Source organism: Acartia tonsa, chromosome 12, assembly GCF_053477335.1.
Source record: "Acartia tonsa isolate MP-2025a chromosome 12, ASM5347733v1, whole genome shotgun sequence".
Taxonomy (NCBI): Eukaryota; Metazoa; Arthropoda; class Copepoda; order Calanoida; family Acartiidae; genus Acartia; species Acartia tonsa.
Genome location: NC_137271.1, coordinates 35,394,541 through 35,418,173, shown reverse-complemented (window position 1 = coordinate 35,418,173; position 23,633 = coordinate 35,394,541). Strand labels below are relative to the sequence as shown.

At 32.8% G+C, this 23,633-nt stretch overlaps 1 protein-coding gene across 1 annotated transcript in view; it reads right to left on the bottom strand.

The window, feature by feature from the left end:
* The window catches only part of LOC145333323 (uncharacterized), a 38,780-nt gene extending 17,118 nt beyond the window's left edge, over positions 1–21,662 (bottom strand). Inside the window, exons 1-14 of the mRNA XM_080178445.1 lie at positions 21,586–21,662; positions 17,322–17,419; positions 16,853–16,944; positions 16,421–16,453; positions 15,746–15,826; positions 14,989–15,078; positions 14,248–14,346; positions 13,621–13,719; positions 12,864–12,971; positions 12,178–12,284; positions 2,998–3,039; positions 1,135–1,248; positions 711–798; positions 161–239 (exon numbers count right to left, since the gene is read on the bottom strand). Of these exons, the coding sequence (XP_080034571.1) occupies positions 161–239; positions 711–798; positions 1,135–1,248; positions 2,998–3,039; positions 12,178–12,284; positions 12,864–12,971; positions 13,621–13,719; positions 14,248–14,346; positions 14,989–15,078; positions 15,746–15,826; positions 16,421–16,453; positions 16,853–16,944; positions 17,322–17,419; positions 21,586–21,662 (1,207 nt within the window). The remainder of the gene's footprint in view (positions 1–160; positions 240–710; positions 799–1,134; positions 1,249–2,997; positions 3,040–12,177; positions 12,285–12,863; positions 12,972–13,620; positions 13,720–14,247; positions 14,347–14,988; positions 15,079–15,745; positions 15,827–16,420; positions 16,454–16,852; positions 16,945–17,321; positions 17,420–21,585) is intronic.
* Positions 21,663–23,633: the final 1,971 nt, after the last annotated feature.

Sequence of the window (23,633 nt, the reverse complement as noted above, 5' to 3'; positions counted from 1 at the left end):
CCCAATCTGTCCTACTTTTGATTCCTGTGACGTCATAAAAATGAAGGATTATCATCCCTTTTTTAGGGGTTTTCTTTCTCACTTCTCTTCTCATCTCCCTCATTTTTATGACGTCACAGGAATCAAAAGTAGGACAGGTTGGGCTTCGTGAAACTCCTACCTGTTTGAATAGCTCTGTGTGATAGTTGTCTAGCATTTCTGTCTAATCTTGGTCTTACCCGCATTTCATCATAACCTCTCTAACAAAAAATAAGCACGTCAAGTCAAAGTGTAGAAAAGCTTTGAAACACACTTTGAAAGTCTCCCTCCTATACAGAATCACTCATGAAGCTATAGAGATATTTTAAAAATAAAATCTCTTATTTAAGTTACTCTCTGTAGAAATAAAACCATGAATAAATGCTTCTATGAAATTGAAAGTGTAAACTTCCGTACAAACAACCGCAGGACCAGTAGATATATTCCCTGAAGAGTTCGGTTCAGTGCTTACTGAGATCTTAAGCTTCAATCATACGGACAGACGGCCGGACCTAGTGACCTCATTCTACTTTGTATCATAGATTTGTATAAATACAATATCCCATATTTTAAGATAAATCGAAAATAAGAAAAGGAAGTGAATAGTTTTTGGTTTGTACGTTGGTTAGCTTGTCTTTATAGATACATTCTTGGCCTACTTGGTGTATTTCATCGAATTAGAATTAGAATACCTGATTTGACCGTATACTTTGTTCTCTTCGAGTATTTTCCCTTGATTTTCTACTAGCACTCTCATATCTGTCAGAACGGCTTTCCGATCTAGATAGTTATTTAAAATTTTATGTCTCAATAAATCAACCAATCAATCATTTCATGTATTATTTTTCATTGGGGCTTCACTCGTGGAGTAGGGATGGTTCTACCATCAGCCATATTTGTTTTGGTTTCAAATTTGTTTAGGGGGCGTGGTGATTTTTTTTGTGTGTGGGGTTGGGGTGGTTACCTCCAAGAAAATAGCCTAAAACCACAGCAAGACCTGTAGCTATTTTCCCTGAATAGTAGAGCTCAATTGAATAGGTTACCGAAATCGGACGGATGGACTGGCTTACATCATTATACTTTGTAATATAGATTGACATTTATTTTATCTTATACCTTTGTCTGCTACCGCGGCTACTTTCCCGTTTATTTCTGGAGGATTTACTTAAGCTGCGCGCTCCATCCAGGTTTCTCTCTCCAGACGACCTCACTGACTTTCCACGGCTTGATCTGGATAAGTTTGAATCATGAAACATTGATGTCAACATCCAAAAGTAGCAAAAATAGATTTAGCATTACTTTGATCCTACACCAAATAATCATGTACCCTAATAAAGTGAAACTTGTAGCTAACTAAAAAATAACCCTCTCCCTCCACCCCTACTAACCCATATCCTCCCCTCCAACTAGATAAATGAACTGACCAATATCCATGTTAGCAACCTTAATTGACGACAATTTTTCCCTGTCATAATATCTTCTATATCCAAATGTAGCAAAGCACAAAAGATTGTGGATGGATCAATTGATCTAAGTTATAGAGCAAAAAACAAACATATAACTAAGTAGTAAAAAATCACGAAACCTTTCTGTATAAATATCTACATTGGTATTTTGTATCATGATCGACGGACCAAGTAAATTATATAGTTGATGTTCAATGAATTACAGACATCTATTTTAACAGTTTCTTGCAGATCAATAGACAGGCGGAAAGACGAAATTGTAGAGTAATAATGGTTATGGCTTTTAGAAAATGCCTTTCAATCAAGGGGTTAGTTGCCTGAAATAGAAATAAATTTAGGTCCTAATTTTATGTTTTTCCAAATTATAATTTTACAAGGATGACAACATCCATAAGTAACGAAGCACAAAAAATCGTCGATGGGAATACGTACAGGTAGATTTAAAAGGTTTTTACTAAAATCAAGAATAGATTTATTGGATAAAATAGACATGAAACCTTGTTTTATTTTGCATGATGACGATGGTCAAAGTAAATTATATTAAAGATGCTCATAACAATGGGAAAAATTATTTTGATACTGATATCCCATAAAAGTTTGAAAATTGCATCAAAATAAACAAAGATATGGGGAAATATGTAAAACATATAAAAACAGCCAAAAACCTGATAAAAGGCAGTCAGGCCGTCATGGTTGTGTTATTAAAACGACAAAAAATTTAATTTTTAAATCCTTAACTTAAAAATTTGGAAAATCGGACCATATACACTGAAGATATGGAAAAAAGTGTTAAATATATAAAAATAGCCTAAAACCTGCCAAAAAGGCAGTCTGGCCGTCATGGTTATTTTGTTTAAAAGACGGGAAATTTAATTTTGATATCTATAACTTAAAAATTTTGAAAATCTGACTATAAACACTGGAGATATAGAGAAAAATGTTAAATATATAAAAAAAACAGCCTAAAACCTGCTAAAAAGGCAGTCTGGCCGTCATGATTGTTTTCTTAAAAAGACGGGAAATTTAATTTTTATATCTATAACTGAAAAATTTTTGAAAATCAGACCATAAACACTGAAGATATGGAGAAAAATGTGAAAAAAATAAAAATAGCCTGAAACCTGCTAAAAAGGCAGTCTGGCCTTCATGGTTGTTCTTTTAAACGACGGGAAATTTAATTTTGATATCTGTAACTGAAAAAATTTTGAAAATCGGACCATAAACACTGAAGATATGGAGAAAAATGTGAAAAATATAAAAATAGCCTAAAACCTGCTAAAAATCGGTCCGAACGCCAATGATGTTTTATAGTCAATTGTGCTCCTTAATGATGGGAATGTTGTCAAAAAATTTCAGCATTCTATCTTTTATAGGAGCTGAGTAAATCCCATTTCCCCCATAGCGTTACGGACTGACTGACTGACGGACGGACAAAGTGAATTATAGAGTAGCTTCGCTACTAATAATTGCTTATGGAAATTGTCATCCTCGTTAAATGAATGAAAGAAAATACCTTTCTATAACGGATTTACAACTATCTTTATTTCTTTGTCCCCTAAAATAAAACAACAATTTTAGAGCGAAGATTTTTTATATTAAGTGTATCTTATTAGTATGTCCGTTTGTCTGACAAAAAGAAAAGATTTAATTACCAATTTAGGTGTGTTTGAATCAAGATTTATGAAAAAAATCTAGAAATCATAGGAACTAATTTTTGTAATATGATATGATATTATAAGCGTAGCATCTCTAGAATTATGAGATGGACGTACTTCCATATTTAGATTATTGGATATTACATAAGTTAACTACTCAAAAAGCGGATTATTGTATTTCATTCTTATGAAATGTTTTTTTCCCAATTAATAAAAGGGGATAAAATTTAACAGTTTGGCCAAAAAAATCCCGAATTACGTCATATTAAAATAATAGACTATTCTTATATATCGTCATTCAGGATACTTCGGTCAGAAGTTCTTAAATTTATTCCCTTTTTTATAGGTACTATAAAGAGCTTCTGAATTATATTCTGATTTTTTGAACTTCGCTTTTAGATTTTTAATAATCACTGTTTAAATCAGGGTTCGGAAGCCGCAGCCGCAGCCTCAGCCTCAGCCACCATCAGCCGCGCGGCTTACGAGAAGCCTCAAAATCAACCGCGCGGCTTCCTCAGCCACCCAATAAGCCTCAGCCTTAGTCGCAGCCGCGCGGCTTAAAGAAAACATAAGCCACTGTAAGCCTCAGCCGCATTCAGCCACTGTAAGCCTCAGCCACTGTAAGCCTCAGCCACAAAACTCCAATTCAGCCACATTAAGCCTCAGCCGCACTAAGCCTCATTCAGCCAACGCCCCTCTAAGCCTCAGCCGCAATCAGCCGCGCGGCTTATAGTTGGGGAAGCCTCAGCCACACTCAGCCGCGCGGCTGTTAATAATTTGAAGCCGCAGCCGCACTCAGCCGCGCGGCTTCAAGAAAGCCTCAGCCGCAGCTGCAAAGTTATGATTATGCCGCAGCCGCAGCCGCGCGGCTTGATATTTGTAAGCCGCAGCCTCAGCCGCAGCTTAATTTTTTATATTCAGCCGCAGCTTTGACACAGCCGCGCGGCTGAGATATTGTAAGCCCCAGCCGCAGCCGCAGGTGCTAAATTAGTACAAGCCTCAGCCGTCAATTCAGCCGCGGGGCTTAATTTTCATTTAATTTTGTCTGTCTGAAGCTTAAGATCTCAGCAACCACTGAACTGACAATGTTGTCCTTCTCAGGAATCCTTTTACTTAAGTAACAGGATGTCTGTGTGTCTGTACCGATTGATCTCTCTAACCGCTGAACCGATCGGGTTCTCCTTAACAGGGTAGCTTCTCATAGGTCCTGGGAAGGTTTATAACTATTTTTTTGGGGGTGGGACACCCCCAACCCCCCAAAAAAAATTAAAAATCCCCCCCCCTCAAAAAAAGAAAATTTGTTTTAAAATTTTTTAAACTAAAATTAAAAATGAGGGGGGAGGCCCCGGCCCCCCCCTAAAAAAAAAAAATTCCCCCCCCAAAAAAAAAAATTTTTTTTTACTTTTCTTTAAAAATTTAAAATAAGAAATTGGGTTATTAAATTTGACTCTCTCTCTTCCTCAAGTGCCCCCTAGAGGCCTCTAGGGGCGTATCCGCTAGTTATATATATATTGACATTGGATGGTTTTGAGCTAATTTTGGGGTGGGGGTCAGACATTTCCATCGCCCAAAAATAATTTTTTTAAATGTTATACTTTTAAATTTTTTTATATTCTTTTATAAAAATTTTATCTTAAGTTTTTTTTAAAATTACAACATAGAAACTACCATCTCGAACAACTACAAAAAGTTTGAACCTGTAATGTAAGAGCTCCAGTAGCGCAATCAGTTAGCGCACGGTTCTTCTACACTGTTATGCCGGAGTTATAAGTTCGAATTTCACCAGGAGCAATACGTTTTTGAACGTTGATACTTATGAATATTATTGAATACTATTTATAGGGTAACTGCCCAACTGACGTTTGCCTAATTTTATTGTTTTTAAAAGATACAAATTTTTCAGAATTTACTTAATATTCACTATGAATTTGTATTATCTTAAATTTTTTTTCTTGTACAAGTGGCCTATTTAGCTCAATGTTAGAGCACTCGTCTTGTAAACTAGGGACCGTGAGTTCAAACCTCACAGGGGGCAATCAATTTTTGTGATACTCAAGTTATATAGTAGCTTCTCTATTATTTTTCCGTTTAGGTACGCAATACTTGTTCTATATAATTAAGCTTCTCCTACTTAGATATTTCTTCAATTTTAAATGTATTTAATACTTTGTGGTTGATGAGAGACACTGAAAAAGTTATGCAAAAAAAAAGATTTATACATATTTCATTTTTCATAGTATTTTTAAATTAATGAAAATAATTAAATTAAGATTTGGGGAGGGGGGAGGGTGTGTGTGTGTGTTTATTTTGAACACAAATTATCCTAATATGTTTTCTAACAAAAAAAATTTAAACAGCGATGTATTTTACTTTTTAAAGTTGGTTAAAAAAAGGTCTGTAAAATGCAATAAATTGTCCTGTATAATATGCAAAAAAATCTACATAATCTTTATGTACTCGATAGATTGAAATAGTTAAATGATTATCATATATCATCCGATTTTGTTTATTTTACAAAGATGCTTACTAAAATTGATTTTATTTTCGAAACTGCAATTATTATAAAAAAAAGTTTCTTTATCTTTATCATTATGTTATACAATTTCTGAATTTATAAGCAATACATGAATCGATATATTATTACTTTGATGTTGTCCATATTTTCATGTACTCTGATAAAGAAATAATCTCAGCTGGCTAAAATAACAATAACCCCCATACACCCCCTTTAATCCATCTCTCCCCTCTTATGGGATATATAAATGAACTGGCTAATAAATGAGGTCCATAATTTTATTAACAAATTTTCTTTTTTTTAATATATCCACATATTCTATTATATAAAGTGGTAATGTGAAGCTTCTTATTGATCCAGGTAAAGTTTATAATATTTTGGGGGAAATGTATCTTTTCCCTTCCAAAAAAAGATGACCCTCAAAATAAATTATTTTTGCTTCCCTTAAGTATTCCTAGAGGTTTTAGGGGCGCAGCCACTAGTATCCTTTAACCATTAACTCATTACATATTAAAACAGGTTTTAAAAGTATGTACATAAGAGTTATACCTATGAAATTTAGCACCCAATAATTTATTAAATTGTGATATTTAGACCTAAATTTTTCTTCAAAATTTCTGTCACCTTTGGTCTAGGGGTTAGTGTGGCAGTCGTGTGTTGGAAAGGTTCTTGGTTCAATTCCACCAAGAATTGAATGTGATTAAAGTTTTTATTCTGCTATGGACATTGGGACAATGGACAATAATTTTTGTTTCCTCTCATTTATATTTAGTTATTTTCCTCTCAAGTTGAAAAAAAATTTTAAAAGGAGGGTGGATATAATGTGTAAAAAAAGATTAGAGGAGATTTGTTCTAGGTAAACTTACTTTATTTGTAATATTATTAACTAAAGAAGGTGTATCAACTTTTTTTTTATAGCTAGCCGGTTCTTTTAGTAAGTAGTAGATGTAAAATTTTTCATAGAATTCAGATATGCAATCGGTTTTTTTGTAGACCTCTTATTTTTTAAGTAATTTAAGTTTTTAAAAAAAAAAATTAAGTCGATTTTAAGGTACTAAAATGCAACAAAAAAAAGAAAGAAAATGGCCATTATGAACAAAAATAGTAAGATCTTTAATTTGACACCTTACTTTTTCAATTCTGTCAGGTAATTATTGAAAAAATCGATTTTTTTAAACACACGAGAATAAAAACTTTGACATTAATTTTATTATTTCACAGGTAAAAAAATATGGGTTCATATATACCTTTAGAATCAGAAAAATATTACTAATTCATTGTAAGCAAAATTGAAAAAAAAAGTTTACAATATAGTATATAAACTACAATAAAAGGAATTATATGAAAATATCATATTATATTGTAAAGGCAACGTCTTAATTCTTGAATTGAGTATAAAAATGGGAAGGGGGTAAAAAGGGGGTAAAGAGGGGGTAAAAAAGAAAGACAATAGTGTTGCCTGAACAAAAAATACAATTGGCCATTTGTTTAATTTTTAATTTTTTTACTTTTTTTCAATTTTGCTTACAATGGATTCGTAATATTTTTCTGATTCTAAAGGTATATATGAACCCATGTTTTTTATGTCTGTTTTATGTCTGAGAAAATATTTAGGTCTAAAGTTTTTATTAAACCGAGGTTAAAAAAATAGATTTTTTCAATAATTACTCAACAGAATTTTAAAAGTAAGGTGTCAAATTAAAGATCTTACTATTTTTGTTCTTACTGGCCATTTTCTTCTTTTATTTTGTTGCGTTTTAGTACCTTAAAACCGACTTAATTATTTTTTTAAAAAACTTAAATTACTTAAAAAATAAGAGGTCTACAAAAAAAACGATTGCATATCTGAATTCTATGAAAAATTTTACATCTACTACTTACTAAAAGAACCGGCTAGCTATAAAAAAAAAAGTTGATACACCTTCTTTTAATATAAAATTGCTTTACACCTATGTTCTAAGGGTTAGTGCACCATAATGTGTAAGAAAGGTTTTCTGTTCAATTCCACCAAGAATTACATATGATTGTTTCTAAAACCTTGTATAAAGTATAGGGAGTTATTTTGTCTGTAGATTAAGAATTCGATAACTACTGAACTAATGAAAACTTTTTAAATTGCCTTTTCCAAGTTTTTGAATTTTTTAAAAAACTAAAATTAAAACTGGTGGGTGCTCAACCAAACTCCCCCCTATTTTCCCATAAAAAAATAATAAAAGTCACCCTTCATCCCCCCAAATTTTTTTTTCTTCTGGGATTCGAACCCGGATGATAGATGGTTCAAAGCTGTTACCGTACCAAAAAGCTATCAGAGCTTCAATATTTCAAAATGAAAATTTGTCTTATTTTTAGATCATTAAGTATTATGATGTCTGTTTGTTTGTCTGTCTATATGTTTGTACTACAGGATCTCACTAACTACTAAACCGATATGGTGCTCCTATTCAGGGTAGTTTCTTATAGGTACTGGGAAGGTTTACAACTATTTTGGGGGAGGGTACCATCACACTACCAGAAAAAAATTGCCTTAGAAAAAAAATTAAACATCACCCCAAAATTAAAATGGGATTTACTCGCCCCGGCCCTCCCCACCCAATAAAAATCACCCTACCCCCCAAAAAATTATTTTAATTCAGTTCTTCTTTTTCCAGTACCTATTGTTTAGTATTTTTTGTAATAACTTCATAATTACATTGTCATTAAGATTATGTGACATAAAAAGTTAGTCATAAAAATTATACCCATGAATAATTGTAATAAAAAGCACTTTTGTAAAAAAAACATTTTTCATAAGAGGTAAGTTTTTATGACAAATACAATTATTGCAAGTGTACATATGATAAGCATTTTAAAGACGATTATTTTTAAGACAAATTTAACTTGCGTACCATGGCTCAACATGTAGCGCATCTGCTTGTCATCATGGAGGTAATAGGTTCGAATCTTGGCCAGACACTGCGTGAAAACTGAAGACGTTAAATGGTTCCTACTGCAGCTATGCCAGGTATGCAACATGTAAAGTTAGAGTATGAGGATTTCCTTGGCTCGTAAACAGGCGTAACTCATTACCATAGGACTTTCTGGCAGGTAGTTGGTTGCTGGATAGATGTCACTTAAATTGGAAAGAATTGGTTCCCCTTAATTATCCAAGGTTCAACAAGAAGCGCATCTGCTTGTCATCAGGGAGGTAATAGGTTCGAATCTTGGCCAGACACTGCGTTATAACTGAAGACATTAAATGGTTCCTACTGCTGCTATGGCAGGTGTGCAACATGTAAAGTTGGAGTAGGAGGATTTCCTTGGCTCATAAACAGGCGTAACTCATTACCATAAAACTTTCAGGCAGGTAGTTCAATAAAAAAAAGTTGGTTGCTGGATAGATGTCACTTAAACTAATACAGAAAAGGAAAGAATTGGTTCCCCAAGGTTCAACAAGTAGCGCATCTGCTTGTCATCAGGGATGTAATAGGTTCAAATCTCGCGCAGACACTGCGTTATAACTGAAGACATTAAATGGTTCCTAGGTGCTAGGTGTGCAACATGAACAGGCGCAAAGGAAAGATATAATTCCCCTTAGTTATCCAGTGTTGTTGGACCTTAAGTTAATGTCATAGAAACCCTCGACCGTGGCTCAACATGTATCGCATCGGCTCGTCGTCTGGGAGTTGATAGGCTTTGTACTGCATCATAACTAAAGATGTTGAAATAAATTCCTACTGCTAAAAAACTTGTATAAAACTTTGGGTACCAGTATAAAATTTTGGGTATCAGAATAAATTTTTGTCTATTAGTATAAAACTTTGGGTACCAGTATGAAACTTTGGGTACCAGTATAAAACTTTGGGTACCAGAATAAATTTTTGGCTATTAGTATAAAATTTTGGGTACCAGTATAAAACTTTGGGTACCAGTATAAAACTTTAGGTACCAGTATAAAACTTTGGGTACCAATATAAAATTTGGGTACCAGTATAAAACTTTGGGTACTCGTATAAAACTTAAGGTACCAGTATAAAACTTTGGGTACCAATATTAAAACAAAATTTTAGATATTAGTATAAAATTTTGGGTACCAGTATAAAACTTTGGGTACCAGTATAAAACTTTGGGTACCAGTATAAAACTTTGGGTACCAGTATAAAATTTGGGTACCAGTATAAAATTTGGGTAACTGTATAAAACTTTGGGTACCAGTATAAAACTTTGGGTACCAGTATAAAATTTGGGTACCTGTATAAAACTTTGGGTACCAGTAAAAAACTTTGGGTACCAGTATAAATTTTTAGTACCAGTATAAAACTTTTGGTACCAGTTTAAAACTTTGGGTACCAGTATAAAACTTTGGGTACCAGTATAAAACTTTGGGTTCTAGTATAAAACTTTGGGTACCAGTAAAAAACTTTGGGTACCAGTATAAATTTTTAGTACCAGTATAAAACTTTGGGTACCAGTTTAAAACTTTGGGTAAAAGTATAAAACTTTGGGTACCAGTATAAAACTTTGGGTTCTAGTATAAAACTTTTGGTACAAGTATAAAACTTTGGGTACCAGAATAAAATTTGAGTACTAGTCTAAAACTTTGGGTACCTGTATAAAAACTTTGGGTACCAGTATAAAACTTTGAGTACTAGTATAAAACTTTGGGTACTATAATAAAACTTTGGATACCAGAATAAAATTTGAGTACTAGTATATAATTTTGGGTGCTAGTATAAAACTTTGGGTACCAGTATAAAACTTTGGGTACCAGTATAAAATTTTGGGTACCAGTATAAAACTTTGGGTACCAGTATAAAACTTTGGGTACCAGAATAAAACTTTGGGTACCAGTATAAAATTTTGGGTACCAGTATAAAACTTTGGGTACCAGTATAAAACTTTGTGTACCAGTATAAAACTTTGGTTACCAGTAAAATTTGGGTACCAGTATAAAACTTTGGATTCTAGTCTAAAACTTTGGGTACCATTATAAAACTTTGGGTACCAGACTAAAACTTTGGGTACCAGTATAAAACTTTGAGTACCAGACTAAAACTTTGGGTACCAGTATAAAACTTTGAGTACCAGTATAAAACTTTGGGTACTAGAATAAAACTTTGGGTATCAGAATAAAATTTGAGTACTAGTATATAATTTTGGGTACCAGTATAAAACTTTGGGTACTAGAATAAAACTTTGGGTACCAGAATAAACTTTGGGTACCAGTATAAAACTTTGGGTACCAGTATAAAATTTGGGTACTAATTCTGAATCAAACATTTGAAAAAATCCTGCTGTCCTCCCCCCTCTTCCCTCCACTCTTATTCTCACAACCCCTAACCACCCTCAACTCTCCAAAAAATGTCCTAGAATGCATTTAAAAAATCCAATTTAGCCGAAGCCTCAGCTGCAAAGCTTATTTTATAATCAGCCATAAGATCAGCCGCAAGGCTTAATATTGTATTCAGCCGCAGCCGCATTCAGCTGCGCAGCTGAATTTAATTCAGCCACAGCCTCAGCCGCACGGCTTTCAGTAAGCCACAGCCTCATAATCAGCCGCGAGGCTTAATTATGTTATCAGCCACTCTCAGCCTCAGCCTCACTCAGCCGCGCGGCTTAATTTTCTAATCAGCCACTGTAAGCCGCAGCCGCTATGAGCCGCGCGGCTTTCAGTAAGCCGCAGCCTCAGCCACAAATCCATCAGCCACTGTAAGCCTCAGCCACCCTCAGCCACTGTAAGCCTCAGCCGCTCGAAGCCTCAGCCACAAAATTCCAATTCAGCCACTGTAAGCCTCAGCCACCCCAATTCTTATTAAGCCTCAGCCGCATTCAGCCGCAGCCACTCTCAGCCGCACTAAGCCTCAGCCACTCTCAGCCTCAGCCACTTCCATAACTTTAAGCAGCCGCAGCCGCAGCCGCAGCCGCAAATTAGGATTCAGCCGCAGCCGCAGCCGCGCGGCTGATAGCGCGGCTTCCGAACCCTGGTTTAAATTATGGTGTTCAATTTATTAATTTACGTCTAACAAATAATTTTTAATAATGCACAAAATAAATCTACGTAATTTTTTAATATTGTTTTGTTTATTATCAGAAACTATTTGAATAGAAATTTTATTTACTAAACATTTTCTTTTAATTCATCCAAATTTTCTTTTTGTAATAGAAAATTTTTATTTATTTACTGAAGAATTAAATTCGTTTATAAAACATTAAAATGTATGGATGAATTTAATATGCAGGGAAAATAAAAAAGGTTATTATTAAATAAAGATAGCCAAAAACCTAACCACAACTACCAATAACATGCAAACCCTAAATCAAATAGTTAGCAGTTTTAGATATCATACTGGACATTTTAGGTTAAATCCAGGAATGAGGTATAACCAACTAGCGAAATAGATCTAAAATAATATTTGGGGTAGGGGACAGATGGTCAATTTTCCTATGTTTTGCCTCCCAACGAAAGCTGAAAAACACGTATAGGTTTCGTGCTTTTTTTCGAATAAATTTCCTTGTTGGTATAAGCTGGGATAAATCTAACAATTACCCTCTGCTCGCTTGCTGTTTGCGCTTTGACATCCTGGCGGCTGCCTGGGCTGCTTCTTTAGCGGCTGTCTCAGCTGCTTCCAGCTGCACAACAAACAGCCGATAAAACTAAAAAAAATACAAGTGAATAAAGTTTTACAGAGGAAATTATCCTATTATATAAAGAAAAGTAAGGGTTTTTGTCTGTATCTTAAGATTTCGATAAATGCTGAAACCTGTAGAAGTTACAGATAGGTCCCGAAATGGATTTAGGCTATTGAATCTATATTTTATATATTATGAGATCAATATATCAAAGAGTTTCTATTAAGGGAAAAACTTAGGAAACGGTTGCTGATTATTTTCTAAAAATGACGCTATTTATTTTTTACACCAATTACGACCTTTCCCCTCAAATTGTCATTTTGAGCATGGAAACCCAAAACCTTTTTTTCAATTATTAAAAATAAGGAAGATAGTTTATTGTTTGTTTATCAGCTTTAACGACGTTAGATAGGTTATTTTGATTAATGTGTTAGGGCCCTCTGCAGGAGTTAGAAAAGCCAACAACCCCTCCCCTTTTGTTATTTTATTTTTATTTTTAAGAATAGGGGGAAGTTCAGTCTCGAGGGGCACTTTGAAGGAAATCCCCAAAACCATATCTTGTACATTTTTCTGGATAAAACAAACAAAAACGAAACAATTTACCTGTAGAGTTATAACCAAGGTATTTTTACAAGTGAAGAAAAGATTCATGTAGGAAATAAGCTTGTAGTAGGTTATCAACAACAGACGAAACACAAAGAACGGGGCATCCTAAATAATTACAGAATTATCTTTTATTACATCGTATTATAGACAGCCATCATCGGATATCTAAATGAAAAATAATAAGATTAAAACTAGTTTTGTTAACACTAAGCGGTCGAAGGCCTGGATCAACAAAACTGGTATTAAACGATTTCAAATCCATACTAAAATATTAAATCAAAAAAACTATGAAAGGTCATAAATTGTCCCTTGTTTTGTGAAATATTTATATAAGGAAATTCGACAGAGGATAATCTGAACAAAAATTTTTAAAAGGTATGACTATGAATATAAATTATAGATGATTAATCCATTAATGGAACTAATAGGAACACAGTGCAGAAAAATTCAATTACATTAATCGTGCTAAAGTACAGGTATTCTTTAAAATCTTGTCTGCTATAAACTTCTGTTTAAGTTGGACGGATTATTGTGTCTGATTAACTATCTTGGATAATATATCTATTACTGGGTCATTGAAGAAAATGAAGTTGCGGGTTACGTCATATTTTGACAGTAGCTTTTCTCCTATTTCTAGCACCTGCGGGGGGCTCTAACCCTGCAGGGCAATCAATCACCTAACCTAACCTAAGCTATTGTGAAAATACGACGAAACCCACAACTTCGTTTCCTTCACATGACCTGTTTAACTTACTTGTAAAATAATATTGATGAGAATACTCCAAACATCAACATTACAACAAATTTGTTTGGCTTTTTCACAGGCAGATAGGTCTTGCTGCAGTGGTTTGTCCTGTACAGTTTAATCATTTTAGAATTATTTGTTAGTAAATGTTAAATGGAAATAGTGTTGAAAAGAGACTATCCACAAAACAAACAGGTACAAAGTACGTAGTAGTATATATTTCGAACAGCTACATTTATTCGCTGTCAACCGTTATTGTCATTTCTGTACAAAAGTTTGTTTGGAATAATTTAGGTTCCTAAAGGTTGGAATCTTGATTTGCCTAATCATGTAGTGATTAAATTGCAATTTTTACTTTTTATACAATGGGATTGAAAGAAAGAATAAATCAAGATTTTTTTGGAAAATAAACACGAAACGACAGCAAAAATACTTACTAAATGATCATTTGTATAATGTATATAGAATATTCACAAAAATCAGCCATCTATCTTGAATAGAAGCTGAGAAGTAACATTTCCTCTATGGCGTTATGGAGTAACCAGGGTGGACTGGCAAACAGACAGACAAATTTATTTACAGAAATGCTTCTTTATTTACTATTTAACATGATGCATAAAATTGAGACGAAGTTACCTTGGAAGACGTGATGACAAAAGTGAACTGAAGCAGAGACCAGGACCATATTGATAGAACAGCTATGCACAGCACTTTATTTGTGTTTACCTTATCGTCCTAAACATCAGTTACTAAATAATGATCATTTTGTTAAAAAAAGGGCAGCCTTAAAAGTTAATCATAAAAATTAACTGTTGTGGTGATAATATTTTGAAAATAAATAACTTTTTAAAAAGCCGTGGTTCCTTAGAAAAAAATAAAACCCTACTTCCTTAATTTTAATGTTAGAAAAATTCATAGAATTGAAGACTAATATAACAAAGAGTTTGACAAAGATTGTTTTAGGGAGGTTTGTATGCCGTATTAATCCTTATTCATTTGGTAATTCATATTTAAATGAAAAATTGATTAAATAAATTAATTGAAAGAAATTAACTTAAATCAGTTTTAGAATTAAAGAGAAATATTTTATTTTTAAGAGTTCTTAATTCAGCGAAAAAGTTATTAAATTTTTGAAATTGCATATTTTCTTTGATATTAAATGCATCTTAAAAATTAATTGACATATTTTCATAAATCATAAAGGTAATAGGTTATTTTCTTTTAACTTTTAAATTATTATCCATACCCTCAAAAATACAACACAAAATTTATTTTTCGATGGGTAAAAACTCTAATTTTATTGACTATTTGTAAAGAGTTTCCATATCCCTGCGATTATAGAGCCCCAAGATAATAGAGGCGCAGTCGCTGGTTTACCTTAAAAGAATCAAAGAACTCAATGATATCAGCTGCAGTGCCAATATAGCAGAGCAACATCTGGGCCAACTCGTCTCGGGTCATCTCCCCCTGGAAACAAGGACGACAACATTCATAAGTAGCGAAGCATTAAACTATGAAAGATATGAAAGAAAAATAAAGAAATTTAATTTTGATACTATTACTCAAAAGCTTAAAAATTTGTTTAAAAGCAGTCCGACCGCCATAAATGTTTCATAATTCATTAGGCTCCATAATGATGAAAGTTTTGACAAGAAGTTCGCTGTTTATCCTTTATAGGAGCCAAGAAAATCAAAATTCCCCCAAAATGTTTCAGACAGGCGAAAATTACGAATTATAGAATAACTTCGCTAATAAAAAAAGAATGTTTTACACTTGTAAAATCAAAAATGGCAAAAGAATAAAATAAATACTTTGAAAAGATGAAACGTTTGTCAAATCAGTATACAAACTTTATTTTAAGTTTACAATTTATAATGATTATAATAGATAGAAGATATAGATAGGTAATCATTTGATGGAATAATTGAATAGTTTTTGTAACATTAGACCTTTTGTAAATTAGATCTTTTGTAAATTGGTTCTTTTTAAATTAGACCTTTTTAGCATTAGACCTTTTGTAGATTAGATCTTTTGTAAATTAGACCTTTTGTAGATTAGATCTTTTGTATATTATACCTTTTGTAAATTAGACCTTAATTAATTATATCTTTTGTAATAACGAGGGTGTAATTACCTTTGGAAGCATCCATCTACCAATTATAAGTATGAGCATAAGGAATTGTTCAATAATAAGAACCATTGTATCGTCATCAACCTAGTAAACAAATTTTTGTCAGGGTCTTGGCAGCCGCGCGTCAGCCGCCTGTAATCCTCAGGGAAATAAACCCTCTACAATTTTAAAAATCAGCTGGAAGTGTGTACACCTAATCCAATTATGGCAATCCCTCTTTTCAACAAAATTTTCAAAGCATTCAAACAGGTTTTAATTTGACACTCAGTCGCTGTTGACGCACGGCTGCTAAGCCGTCTTTTTATAGTAATAGTATGTAAGTCCGTCTGTATGTTCGTCTATATGTATTGTTGTATGTTTATCTGTCTTTCATTTTTTATAAAAAATTATTCAATGATAAGGACCATTGTATCATCATCAAATAGTAAAAAGTTTTCAAATAATAGAATGTATGTCCAGTCCATCTCTTGGTTCTTCTATAATTTTGCATGTTTATCTGTTTGTCAGTCATAATCATAGAAAATTGTTTACTATTAAGGACATTTGCATTGTCATCAACCTTATTTATGTATGTTGATCTGTCTGTCTGCCCAATAATAAGAGAAACCATAAGGAACAGTTACCAATAACAAATAAATTTATAAAAAAAAACACATTTATTTTATAAATTTTTTTTACCTGTATTGGAATATTTGCCAAATCAACCGGAATCTAAAATGATAATAAAAGATTAAACTTTGATGCTTACTAAAGAAATAAAATAGACCAAAAACATCCATTGTTTAATGTCTTTAAACTAACATAAACATCTCTAGGCACTGTTAGATTTATTAAGTCTGAAATGATGGCATAAGGCTTTTATAGGGGTAGCATTAACGCAATTTTTTCTTATATCTGCCAATTTTTAAGCTTTTAGGTGAATGTGTTCCAATGCCGCAATCAACTATCATTTATATTTTATGATTACATAAGGGATCTAAATTTCATTTGGCTCTTATATGGGTAACACTGACGCAACTTTTCTTAATTTAGTCAATTTTTACCCAAATGGGGGAATGCGCACATATGCCGTAACTATCAATTATCCATATATTATGAGTACATACTTACCCCAACATCTTTTAAGACTCCAAGATCAATTGAAGCATTAAGATTAAAAGTTATGTTTGTTGGTAAAACTGTCTCCACTTCTTCTTCAAAATCTAATTCATAGAATTTTAAAATGATTTTATCATGATTGTACAAAAAAATAAAAATGCCATATAAAGAAACGTTTAAGGAAAATTACATAAAAAAAAACAAGTATGATAACATCCATAAGTATTGACGCACAAAGAATCATTGGTTGACAAACAAATTGAGTTTAAGAGGAATTGTTTTTATGCAATTTGAAGCTCGAACAACAAACAGCAAGATAAAGTAAATTATATGTTAAATACTCACATTTCTCATATAATGTTACAGAAGGACAGACAATATAAAGAGTAGCTTCGCTAATAATAAGAACGTTGGAGAAGGAGTTATAAACAGTCCAAAATTGAATGAAAGAATTTTGCTTCGATGAAAAAATGATTATAACCTGTTATATTGCCACTAAGAAGGCTTTCTCGAAGTTCTTTTTGCTCAAGCCGTGTGTTTAATTTATCCAGCTCTATCAACCATATTGCTGGACAAACACTAAAAAATAATAATTTTGTGGTGATTTTACTTAATCCTTTTGATTGTCAAAAGATGCTTCCAGCCCCCAAAACTCCAATCATGCGAGACCCTATTCATAGAGGATATTATTAAAATGCTTTTCAAACCTTTACTTAACCTAGCTGGTTCTCAGCCATACTGAAGAATCATGGATAGTAACAGACAATTTTCCACAGATATTAAAATGAAAAAATATAACATTAAAACCAGTTGTCTATAATACGATACGATATATAACTATTAAAGAGCTTCATTTGAAATAAGAAAAATTGTGTATTTTCCGAACATTTTTTCTAATAATTTTTCTTAAATCCTTTGGGAACATAAAATTGTTTGTGACAGATTCTAAGTAAAATTGAGTTTGAGTCATTAGTTACAATTTAGAAACTAGGACAATAAATGTTCCTAAGAAGCGCAGCAATAATAATTTGACATGTTATAGTAAAAATAAACAGAAAACTTTTTACAGTGGTATCATAACAAATCGTATAAAATGTAAGAACAAAAACGTAAAGTAAATTTAAATATTATATTTGAATTTTTTTGGCATTTCTCCTGAAAGCCCGTTTGCATGTGTATATGTCTGCATTTAAAGAGAAATATAGCTCAGACGGTTTGAGCTTACTGACTTACAAGAGTCAAAGAGTAGTTGTGCTACAAATTATATGTAATTCATTTTAAATTTTCTGAAAAAAATGTCTGGTCTTAATTGTTTCATAAATTGTAAAATAAAATTCAATTTTAAATCATGAATCAAATATAAAAATATTTGGATCAAGTCAAGCTGAGTGTGCCAATGGCAACAAGCGTGCCAATATTCCCCCTAGTCAAGTAGAGTATGCCAATATTCGCCCAAGTAAAACAAAGTATGCCAATATTTCATCAAGTAAAGCATAGTATGCCAATAGTTTATCAAACAAAGCAGCATGACAAAAAAAATAAAAAAATATTAATTTAACATATTTTCCGATTTATATTATAATAATTCAACCTACAAATTTACTACTTTATATACGTAAAACTAGCAGTGCGTCCCTAGCATCTAGGAGCTCTTTATTCCAAGTAGTAGAAAAGTTACCATTAAAATTTCAAAATAAAAGATCTCACTAATCGATGGACTGATATGGTTCTTCTTTTAATGAAGCTTCTCATAGGCGTCCAAGGGGGGGGGGTAATGGGCCATTTGGCACCCCCAAACGATTTTGGGGGTGCCGTAGGCACCCCCAAAATTTTTTGAACAATACCCCCCCCAAAAAAAAATTACCCCTACCTTGGGGGTGCCGTAGGCACCCCCAACGATTTTGGGGGGGGGTATTTACCCCCCCCAAACGATTTTGGGGGGGGTAATTACCCCCCCCAAAATAAATGTTCTATAACAAATTTTTTTGGGGGGGGGGTATTTACCCCCCCCCAAATTGAATGTTCTTAAAAAAAAAATTTACTGAAAATTTTTTTTTGGGGGGGGGATCTATGATGTAATTGTAAAGCACTGAAGATTCCATAAAATAGATACCTAACTAAATTAAATATTTCATTAAATAATGAAAAAGAATTTCTATAGGCGATTTCTTTTGGGAGGATGTCAGGGTGTCTCAAAACTAGTTATAAAACTTACCAGGACCTATAAGACGCTTCACTTTAAAGTATAATCATATTGGTTCATTGGTTATTGAGTTAATTATTGTATTTTTATGTTCTAAAGAATGAGATACTACTATATATTTGAATAGTAGTGGCGCCTTAGCATCTAAGAACTCGTGTTTTCTAAAGGGTAAAAAGGGAGGAGAAAAATAGCCTAAAACCACTCAAAGGATTGACCTATAATAGTGTGGAACCATCATGGGATCTATGTGAAGCTTTCCTAAAAAGGAGAACTCAGTATTAAAAGTAATGAAATCTGAAGCTATAGTCAAATAAACCTTACTTACTACTTTATGTTATAGGATAGTACTTATTAACTTAATAGATTAGGTAGGTGCTTTTTTTACATAATTAAATTACCCCCCCCAAAAATTTTACCCCCGGGGTAAATTAGTTTGGGGGGGATAATTACCCCCCCCCCAACAGATTTGGGGGGAGTATTTACCCCCCCCAACAGACTTTAGGGGGGGTAATTACCCCCCCCAATCAAATTTTACCCCCGGGGTAAAAATTTTGGGGGGGGTAAAAAAAAATTTCGGCGCGCTTCGCGCGCCATTTTACCCCCCCCAAACACGAATTACCCCCCCCCCCTAAAATTTTTTACCCCCCCCAAAAAAAAAAGCTTGGACGCCCCTGAAGCTTCTTATTGGTCCTTTAAAATACCATGATTTTGTTACAATAGTTTTTCTTTTTAAAACCTAAATGTAAAGGAGTTTTTCAGCTCTCTCCTTTCCTCAAATGCCCCTACAGACATCAAGGGGGGGGGGGGGCGTGGGTAAAGTCTCTAGTATATATACATAAATTATTTCAAAATTTAAGAAAAAGCATATCTTGACAAGTAAAGCAGAGTATGCCAATATTACGCCAAGTAAAGCAGCGTGTGCCAATTTTCCCCCAAGTCAAGTAGAATATGCCAATATTCCCCCTAGTCAAGTAGAGTATACCAATATTCCCCCAAGTCAAGTAGCATGTGCCAAATCAGGCTATTGGCATACTCAGCTTGACTTGATCCAAATATTTTATACTCTAGAATATGATTAAATTTTTAATTGTGGTTAATATTTTACCTTAAGTAAACAGATACTTATTTTGAAATGTATGGCGTCAAAATAATTATCTAGTTTTCCGTGGATTTTTTTTGAAAAATTGGAAGATTTTTTTTCACTGTTTAATATCAAATGCTTTATTAAATTCAAACTGAATATAATTCTTACCTTGTAAGGTAGAGAAAAACACTTGGACAAAAGAACTTCCATTCAGATGATTCCTAAATTGAAAGCAAAAGAATTAAATAGAATTGTTCTATAAAACTTAAACTATATATAGTAAAAATGGAAAATAAGAAAACTAGACAATTGTTTTCATTAAAAGCACCAACAGGGAGGGAGGGGACATTGGACTGTTTATTACACTAGTCCCATTTTATAATAACGTTGTTATTCGTTGGCTAAAAAAACTTGGACACATTGAGTTTTGATTTGTAGGTTCAATAGGTTTAGTGTTCCAAGGTTTAAACTACTAACTGTAACCATGGAAGGGGTAATTTTATTTATCATCATTTGGGATGTACATCAGTTTATCGACCATTTTCTTATCCCTATAGATCGCTGATTAGCCAGCCATTTAATAATGATAAATTATGTCTGTTTCTTAGTCAAGGCAATATACACACTTCCTTTTCTATAAATATGGCATAGCAGCATTAGGAACCATTTTTTTATTGATGTGGCGTTGGCGAGACTTGAACCCATGCCTCCCAAACAACTAGCTAATATATAAGTTTAATACCTTTATTGCAAGTGTAAAAACTCCTTCAAATGCCAGTAATAGAATTGAAATGGCCAAATACCAGTAATATTGATCATCTTTTAATGTTACAATCCTAGAAATAAAAGAATAGTTTTTTCTCGCATCGTATTATAAACAGCTTTCCGCGGATATAAAATGTGCGATTATACGATTAAAACCAGTTTTTTAGCCCCGAGATGCCGAAGGCACGGGCTAAAAAATTGGTTTTAATCTTATGAATGTACATTTTTATATTCGTAGAAAATTGTATATAATACGATACTAGACATAGTTTTTTCGTATGGATGAGAACCGATTGTAATCCACCGGATATTAATCCGATTCATATGAATATGAGAAGCGTACGTGTCGGAATTAGGTTATTGTATCTTGAATCTCTTCACTATATATAGACAATACTAATCACAGCTGGGCTACATAAATTTAAAATCTTGTCCCTGTTTATTGCTTCCAGATACCTGTAAAATCTTGGGGATATAGTCCCTTTAGTGACAACGCCTCTTATGGGGCGTTTCGACGTATTTTGACACTAGCTTTTGATAGGTTATTTTAGGTTATGTTAGGTTAGGTGATTGACCCGCAGTGTCAGGTAATTGGCAACGCTGGGTTAGAGCTCCCCGAAGGGACTAGAAAATCTACTGTAAAAATACGACGAAAAGTCCCTTAAGAGGCGTTGGTACAGAAGCTATTTATACCTGTAAACGGCCAAGGCTCCGTGTGCTCCAAACACAATTCTTGTGATGATAGCTTGAACTGTGTCTATCAACCCCATCCTGATTAAAAAACAATGTTAAAAATAAATAAAAAGCAAATTTGTATGTTCTGATGAGATATGATATAAAAAATTTCTTGAGCTTGGCAGATACGAGAAGCCTAAAAATTATATGATAAAAAGAGATCAACAGAGAGAAAAAGTGTGACAGGTCCTATCTATAAAGTAACTGCCTTTTTGTATTGTAAAAAGTACAAAAAAAAGAAAATAAGAAACTGTTTTGTCACAAATTATTCCTACTCAAATGATCATGAATTAAACAAAATATAGTGTTTTCACATCTTGTTGTACAAGCAATAGCATACTGTAATTGCTATGAATTAAGAAAATAAGGCAACAGTGAAAGATCCTTTACTTTTGACTTGTAAAAAAAAGTAAGACAATAATTTTGTATATTATGTGCATAAATTTTAGAAGCGTAGCTACTCTTAAGTTATACTAACCTTCGTTCTCAAGTTTACTACAAATTCTAATAACCAAGATCAATTTCTAATTTGTAAAATCACTAAATTTTAGTCTTTATTTTCATCATGAATATTATTTTCAGAGAGAAAATTACTATTCAATAAAAATATTATTTCTCGCAGACTTCATTTCCTTCTGAAAAATAATATTTGATGATTAATATATCGGATATTACATTATTATTTCAAATCAAAACTAATTACAATATTATTCAATTGAAGTTAATATGTGTACTTAAAATACATAATTAAAATGTATAAATAATTATGATTATGTTCATAACTAATGGAGCAACAATAACAAGTTTATATAAAAAAAGAACAGTAGATTGTAATGCACTGAGAACAAAGAAATTGTTTCTAAATTAAATTTAGTTTATCAGATATTGTATAAATCTACTCAACATTACATTTTTTGCTAGAAAGTTAATAACTTTTGAAACAAAAAAAGTAATATACTTGAAAAATCTATTATTAAATATAATTTTCTTGAATTTTGATATAGAAGAACTTTATTTTTACAAGTATCTTGATTTCGCCTATATTATAGATATAGAAGGGAAGCACCTCTAACCCCATACCGAAATAATGATCATTTGGAGTTTCGACCCCCCCCCCCACCCTATCCCTGGGTTTAGAATAAAGAAAATTAAAGAGCAACTGATAAAAAATATTAATAATATTAATTTCTTTAGGAAATTGAAAATAGTAATAATATTATGAACGGTGAAACTGATCATAAAAACAAAATCCATAGATGCGGATATAGCACCTGAAGGCACGGGCTAAAAAACTGGTTTTAATCTTATTATTGTACATTTTTATATTTGTAGAAAGCGGTTTATAATACGATGCTAGACATAGTTTTTTTGTATGGATGAGAACCGGTCCCCCTCCACCAGATTTGAATGAATACGAGAATAGTTATTTCTCGCATCGTATTATAAACGGCTTTCCGCGGATATAGAATGTACAATTTTGAGATTAAAACTAGTTTTTTTAGCCCCGACGAGGTGACGAAGTCACTGGCTAAAAAACTAGTTTTAATCTTATGATTTTATATTCGTAGAAAGCTGGATATACTACGATGCTAGACATAGTTTTTTCGTATGGATGAGAACCGGTTCCTATCCACCGGATTCGAATGAATACGAGAAAAAAAATTGATTTCTTTAGGAAATTGAAAATAGTAATAACATTATGAACGGTGAAACTGATCATAAAAACAGAATCCATAGATGCGGATATAGCACCTGAAGGAAAAACAATTTTTCCCCCAAACAATTCTTCCTTAAATAACATGAGAAAGTTTTTTTTCGCCTCAATCGTAATGTTGATTAAAACACATTGGATGAAGGGGACATTTTTCTAGAGGCAATTTCTCATCCTTTAAAGTAGTTCAAAAACTTTACATAGACATAAGACAAGCTTCACTGTAAAGGAGAATCGGTTCAGTGGTTAGCGAGATCACAGACAGGCATCCTGTTATTTTATTTAAGGACTAGCG